The 6,586-nt window shown below is 68.4% G+C and overlaps 1 protein-coding gene and 1 long non-coding RNA gene across 3 annotated transcripts in view; both read right to left on the bottom strand.

Moving 5' to 3' along the window:
* The window catches only part of AKT1 (AKT serine/threonine kinase 1), a 41,846-nt gene that overhangs the window by 11,071 nt on the left and 24,189 nt on the right, over positions 1-6,586 (bottom strand). Inside the window, exons 4-14 of the mRNA XM_023521859.1 lie at positions 4,814-4,925; positions 4,487-4,634; positions 4,019-4,150; positions 3,886-3,951; positions 3,082-3,150; positions 2,851-2,976; positions 2,632-2,760; positions 2,345-2,559; positions 1,802-1,889; positions 283-385; positions 2-46 (exon numbers count right to left, since the gene is read on the bottom strand). Coding sequence (XP_023377627.1) covers positions 2-46; positions 283-385; positions 1,802-1,889; positions 2,345-2,559; positions 2,632-2,760; positions 2,851-2,976; positions 3,082-3,150; positions 3,886-3,951; positions 4,019-4,150; positions 4,487-4,634; positions 4,814-4,925 — 1,233 coding nt within the window. The remainder of the gene's footprint in view (position 1; positions 47-282; positions 386-1,801; positions 1,890-2,344; positions 2,560-2,631; positions 2,761-2,850; positions 2,977-3,081; positions 3,151-3,885; positions 3,952-4,018; positions 4,151-4,486; positions 4,635-4,813; positions 4,926-6,586) is intronic.
* Positions 4,932-6,320, bottom strand: LOC111730560. Of its 2 annotated transcripts, none has more exons than XR_002776741.1 (3): positions 5,428-6,320; positions 5,319-5,381; positions 4,932-5,154 (listed from the first exon to the last, which is right to left on the bottom strand). It is a non-coding gene; the product is annotated as an uncharacterized LOC111730560 (long non-coding RNA). The 2 variants fall into 2 exon arrangements; XR_002776742.1 differs by having other exon boundaries at positions 5,353-5,381.

Here is a 6,586-nt window from a genome sequence, read left to right as displayed (position 1 = left end):
GGGAAGTGGGGCCTCCGCTCGCTGTCCACGCACTCCATGTTGTCGTCTGCGGGGGGAGGTGCGGCTCAGACCCTGGACTAGGCCCCGGGGACCACGGCAGGGCCCCGAAAGCTCGCCTCCCAGACGCCACACCTGGACTCGGTGCCCCCAACCCTTCGCTGTTGGGGACGGGGACAGCGGCCCTCCCGCCCCAATCGCCACCCTCCAGAGACCTTCCCACCACAGGCCTCCCTGAGGACAGCCTGAGCTCTCCCGTAGCGGGGTGCTGGGAGGTGGCCCCACCTTGGTCCGGTGGCGTGATGGTGATCATCTGCGCCGTGAACTCCTCGTCGAAGTACCTGGTGTCCGTCTCTGACGTGACCTGGGGCTTGAAGGGCGGACTGAGCTGTGGAGGAAACGGGAGTTTCCAGGCAGCTCTGCGCCCGCCGCGCCCGGCCCGGACAGCCGCACCAGGGCCGAGCCCCCTGGGAAGCGCCCTGGTGCCCCCTGCACTGTCTCCAGGCTGCTCTGGCCTGCGTCCACCCACAGCTCCAGGGAGGAGACTGGGTGTGCAGGACCCCCTGCCCCTAGGAAGGCGAGGACGAGCCTTTTCCAGTGGCCTTCTTCGACCCTGGGGTAGGGGGCAGCTCCCCGCCCATTGGGTGCTGTTCACACCTCTTCCTGGTGAACTCACTCAGCCCTGCTGCGCCTGGCTTCCACTTCGATAATCCATGACAGGGTAGTCACACCCCCACGCTCCCTCGACCCTCCTGGGCTGGCAAGGGGCATTCCCGTGCAGTGGGCCCATGGCCCAGTGAGCCGCAGCCAATGCCAGCCAAGTGGAGGGCAGGGCTCAGGAACCCGCCACAGCCCTGGGGGGGTGAGGAGCAGCCAGCCAGGGCCTGCGTCCAGGGCCCACCTGTGCCGGTCCTGCCATGACGTGCCCCTCAAACCACACGGGGTCCTGGGGCCTCCCTGCCCATCTTCCCACCCAGGGGACAGGGACGGGCCAGGCCTCTATCCACATCAGCTCCGGGGCCTTGCCCCTCAACTGCCACCAGGGGCCCATCCAGCCCCATCCACAGCTCACAGACAAGGTGGCCCAGCTGAGCCTGGCTGCCGAGAGGACGCACTGTGACCCAGGATGTGGGGTGACCATAAGGGGATGTGCGCACGGGAAGGTGCTGCAGGCAAGCACCCCGAAAACTCCAGGTCGTGGCCTGAGGCTGAGGCTGCCCCTCGTAAGCTAGCGGGGTCCTTGCTCAAGGCTGGGTGGAAACTGAGCCACTGGAGCGGAGGGCCAGGCAGCAGCAGGCCTGGGGGCCAGAACGTGGGCTGGAGGTGCCCCGTCGTGCAGGACAGGAGGCCTGCCAGCCGTGTGTGGCTTGCAGGCGAGGAGCGGGCTGGTAGCCAGGAGGAGGCGTGCTCGGTGACGGGGCACCCAGCACACCCAGGCACAGCCTCCAGAGCCTGTCGGGCCACCCCACCCGCCTGGGCCAGGGCCTGGGGCTCCCAGGGCCCCCAGAGGGAGAAGGGCAGCGGGGTATGTGTGGGAAGCAGCTGCTCGCTCCTGGGGGGCGGCAGCCCTCACGCGCAGATAAGCAGGTGTGAGCCGTTCCCGCAGCCACACAGCGGACTGAGGTCAGCCGTCGGGAGGACCAGGGAGGGCCGGGGCCTGGGGCCCAGACCCGAGGGAGCATGACGCGGGAGTCCACGTGCTCACAGCTCCCTGGGGGGGGGAGGGACGAAGGAGGAGCCTGTGGCGTTCGGGGACACGCAGCCTGAGCCTGGGGAGCAGCGGGACAAGACCGGGAGGCGCCACCTTCTTCTCGTACACGTCCTGCCACACGATGCCGGCGAAGAAGCGGTGCTGCATGATCTCCTTGGCGTCCTCGGGGCCGCCTCCCAGCCTGCAGAGGACACAGGGGCCGCGGTGTGGGCGCCGCCCGCCCGCCCAGGGCTCGGACCGGTCACCAGGTCCAGGCTGCTGGGCGGCTCCAGACACTGAGTCTGGGGGTGGTGGGGACGGCACAGTGGGGATGTGTCCAGGGTGGGGACGGTGCATTGGGGACGTGTGTCCCAGGGTGGGGACAGCACAGTGGAGACGTGTCCTGGGTGAGGACAGCGCATTGGGGACATGTGTCCCAGGGTGGTGGGCAGGCACAATGGGATGTGTGTCCTGGGTGGGGACAGTGCAGCAGGAACATGTCCCGGATGACAGGGCGATCGCACAAGGACGTGTGTCCCTGGGTGGGGGACACACAGCTCTGGCTGAGCTGCAGCAGGCACAGAGCACCAGGTGGGGAGAGATTGCCGCACGTGTGGGGGCCGCAGGGTGGGCTCGAGGGGCCCGGTCCGCGCTCACCTCTGCTTCGGGTCCTTCTTGAGCAGCCCCGAGAGCAGGGCCCTGGCCTCGGGGCCGAGCGAGCGCGGGAAGCGGATCTCCCCCACGAGGATGAGCTCGAAGAGCTTCTCGTGGTCCTGGCTGTAGAAGGGCAGGCGGCCGCACAGCATCTCGTACATGACCACGCCCAGCCCCCACCAGTCCACCGCCCGGCCGTAGTCATTGTCCTCCAGCACCTGGGGACCAGGCACGTGTCACAGGCTGCCGGGCACGAGGGTGGGGGGCTCAGGGGCACGCGGCGGGCGCACCTCGGGGGCTAGGTACTCGGGGGTCCCGCAGAAGGTCTTCATGGTGGCGCCGTCTTTGATGCCCTCCTTGCACAGCCCGAAGTCGGTGATCTTGATGTGCCCGTCCTTGTCCAGCATGAGGTTCTCCAGCTGCGGGCAGGCGGCCTGCAGTCAGCCCGGCCCCTGGCCCCTGGCCCCCGGCCCCAGAGCCGCCCCCCGGCCGCGCAGCCCCCCACCCACCTTGAGGTCACGGTAGACCACGTTCTTCTCCGAGTGCAGGTAGTCCAGGGCCGACACGATCTCGGCGCCGTAGAAGCGGGCCCGGTCCTCGGGGAACACCCGCTCCCGCGACAGATGGAAGAACAGCTGCGGGACGAGGAGCCTGAGCCGCAGCCACCGAGTGGCTGCACTGCCCCTGCGTGGCGGAGGGACCCCAAGGCGGGAGGGCCAGCCCCGGGCACGCAGCCCTACCTCGCCGCCATTGGCGTACTCCATGACGAAGCAGAGGCGGTCGTGGGTCTGGAAGGAGTACTTCAAGGCCTGCGGGGAACACAGGGCTGGGATCACGGCCCCTCCAGCTGGGCACGGATGCCACTGGACATGACACTGCCCCACAGGCCGGGCTCCGAGGGTGAGCAATGCGGGGTCTGCGGCCCGTCTTGGGGGGGGCGAGCATCTCAGAAGCTGGCCAGCAGAGGGCGCCCTCCAGGCAGGGCCGCCGAGCCTCCTCCCCACAGGCAGCCTCGCTCCGAAAGGACCGACTCTTACCCGCAAGTGCTGCGGCAGACGGAGGGGACGGGGCCTGGGGGGCCCAGGCGGGGGCCCAGGCGGGGGCTGGGCGCGAGCATGCGGTTGGTTGGGTGTGGCCCAGCCACCAGGACCTGAATCCTGGTGACTCCTAGGGAAGTGGGGCCCATCCACCCAGCTCGCCACGCTCTCCAGGAGCAGGCCTTGCCTGGCAAAGCACCTTCTAGCTAATTCCTTGCTATTCCCAGAAGCTAAAGTTTTCTAGACACTCCTCCTGAGTTGAGTCCCCCAGAAAGAGACCCTGTCCCCACCCCAGGTGGAGCCCCACGGGAAAAGCGGGAGGCATGAGCAGTTTGGGGCCGAGGGCTCGAGCAGAGCACAGGGCAGCCCCAGGTCACCTGCCCCCTTCGGCACAGCCCACGGGCTCTGCAGCAGGCACCCCCACACCGAGCCCCGGAGGCCCAGCCAAAAGTGCCCCGTCTCCTTCCTAGCATGGGCGGCTGAGTGACAGGCAGCCGGGCCACTCACCGTCAGGAAGGGGTGCCGGGAGTTCTGCAGGACACGGTTCTCCGTGAGCGTGTGCGCCACCTCGTCCTGGAAGACAGGCCCGGTGAGCGCCGCCCCGGCCTCGGCCCCCACCCAGCCCCTACCCGGCACCCACCTTGGCCACGATGACCTCCTTCTTGAGGATCTTCATGGCGTAGTAGCGGCCCGTGGCCTTCTCCTTCACCAGGATCACCTTCCCGAAGGTGCCTTTGCCCAGCAGCTTCAGGTACTCGAACTCATTCATGGTCTGTGGGGCAGCGGCACGGTCAGGGCAGCAGGCACCGGGCCCGGTGGGGTCATGGGGGATCTGTAGCTCGCAGGACAACGTGGGGCTATGCACCCTAACTCGGAGCACTGGGGTTTGGGGGAATGGTGGGGGTGACAACGCCCAGCTTTCTGGGACCTTGGCGTCCCCACCTCAGTTGTGACACAGGGCTTCTGACGGTCAGACCGTGCTGTCCACAGGGAGGGAGCCACGAGGGAGCCGGTGGGCTAGGGTCCCCGAGCACCGAGGCTCTCCCGGGGCCAGCGCCCGCGGGCCCTGTGATCGCCAGGCCCTGCATAAGTGCGGGGTGGGCCTCACCACGCGGTGCTTGGGCTTGGCCACTGACACCTCCATCTCCTCAGCCCCTGAGTTGTCACTGGGCGAGCCCGATCGGAAGTCCATCATCTCCTCCTCCTGCCTCTTGAGCCCGTCGGCCACGGTCTGGATGGCCGTTGTCCACTCCTCCCTGCAGGGCACTCAGGTGAGGCCCTGCCATGGCCTGGGGCACCCGCGACCCCCAGTCCCAGAGGCAGCCCCGAGGAGGCCCCCCACCCACGGACTGGGCCGACCACAGCCACTCGGGTGGCCGGACGCTGGGGAGCGAGGGTGCCCCGAGCAGAGGGGCCCAGCCTCCCCACCACCTACCGCTCCTCAGGCGTCTCCACGTGGAAGGTGCGCTCGATGACCGTGGTCCACTGCAGGCAGCGGATGATGAAGGTGTTGGGCCGAGGCCGCTCCGTCTTCATCAGCTGGCATTCTGGGGGTGGGCCGGCAGGTGAGCGCCAGGGGCACACGCCCCAACTCCACCCACCAACACTGGAAAGCCCCACTATCTGCCCTCCATGCTCCTCGGCCTCCCTCCTTGTGAAGTGGGCTGGGACACTGTGCTGCCTCTCCCCCAGCCCTGCCGCCGGCCTCTGCGGCCCGACTGCGTGCCAGGCCATGCACACACCTGGGGCACGCACGCACCTGGATCACGCACACACCTGGTTCACGCACACACCTGGTTCACACAACCTGGGGCACGCACGCACCTGGATCACGCACACACCTGGGGCACGCACACACCTGGTTCACACAACCTGGGGCACGCACACACCTGGGGCACGCACACACCTGGGGCACGCACACACCTGGGGCACGCACCCACCTGGATCACGCACACACCTGGATCACGCACCCACCTGGTTCACACAACCTGGGGCACGCACACCTGGGGCATGCACGTACCTGGATCACACACACCTGAATCGCGCAACCTGGGGCATGCACACACCTGGATCACACACACCTGGGGCACGCACACCTGGAGATGTGCACACCTAGATCACGCACAGCTGGAACATACACACCTGAGGCACACACACACACCTGGGGCACGCGCACACCTGCTACCGAGGGACTGTGGGGATGCGCCAGGCCCCGAGGGTGTCAATGACAGTGGGGGCCGCGGAGGGGTCCTGGGCTGGTCTGGCCCAGCCCGAGGCGGGAGGGGCTGTGGGGCCAGTGCCGGGGCTTCTCGCATTCCAGAGTCTGGGCCCTGGCAATGAGAGAGCCCCCGCCAGGCTCTGCCAAGCACCAGGGAGCGGAATGCCAGGCCTGGGGCCCAGAGGGGCCTTGGGGCCGGGGCGTGGGAGGGTGGCCCGTGTCAGCGCAGGGCTGGCGGGCCGGCCTCCTCGGCCCCTGTGCACCACTTCCCTCGCTGTCCAAGACCACCAGGTATTCCTGCAACCCAAGCGCCAGACCCCCCCCTCAGGGCCTGGCTTACGTCCCATCCTGCCCCTCGGAATCCGTCCCCGAGGAAATTCCCCCGGTCGCAGCGGCCCCACACGCCACCTCCCTGTCCAGCACAGCTCTGGCCCCTGATTAGGGCCCCCGTGGCCCCCACCCTGGTTTCAAGCCCCTCCCCAACACTGTTTAGCCTCCTGGCTGGTGCCCACCTCCCGTGTGCCTCTGGAGAAGCCCCTCTATGCGCTCAGTTCTCTCCCACTTACTGGGGAGAACTCCCAAGGGGTCTCGCCCCCAGTAAGTGGCCCCCACCCTGGCCGAGCTTCCTTCTGGAGCCCTGAGACCCCAGCACAGCCACGGCCTCCCACCCTGCCACGAGGGCGCCGGGAAGGGGTCTGGCTCCTCCATCTCCCCTCGCTCGGGCCTCTGCTCTGCCCACTGAGGCACGAGGAGCTGGGGGGGGATCAGAGCTCACAGGAGGCACGAGGAGCTGGGGGGGATCAGAGCTCACAGGAACCACCGCAGGAAGGCCCCAGCCTGGAGCCTTGTACGGCCGCCGCTCTGCTCCCCCTGCCTCCAGCAGCCCTCAAGGCTTCGCTGGCCATGCCCCCCATCCTGCAGCCTGGGCAGGACAGCCAAGGGGCCAGGACGGCCCTGCTTCCGCATACCTGCAGGCAGGGGACCCAGGGT

This window comes from Pteropus vampyrus, unplaced genomic scaffold, assembly GCF_000151845.1.
Source record: "Pteropus vampyrus isolate Shadow unplaced genomic scaffold, Pvam_2.0 Scaffold320, whole genome shotgun sequence".
Classification (NCBI taxonomy): Eukaryota; Metazoa; Chordata; class Mammalia; order Chiroptera; family Pteropodidae; genus Pteropus; species Pteropus vampyrus.
This window is presented reverse-complemented; position numbering and strand designations above follow the sequence as displayed.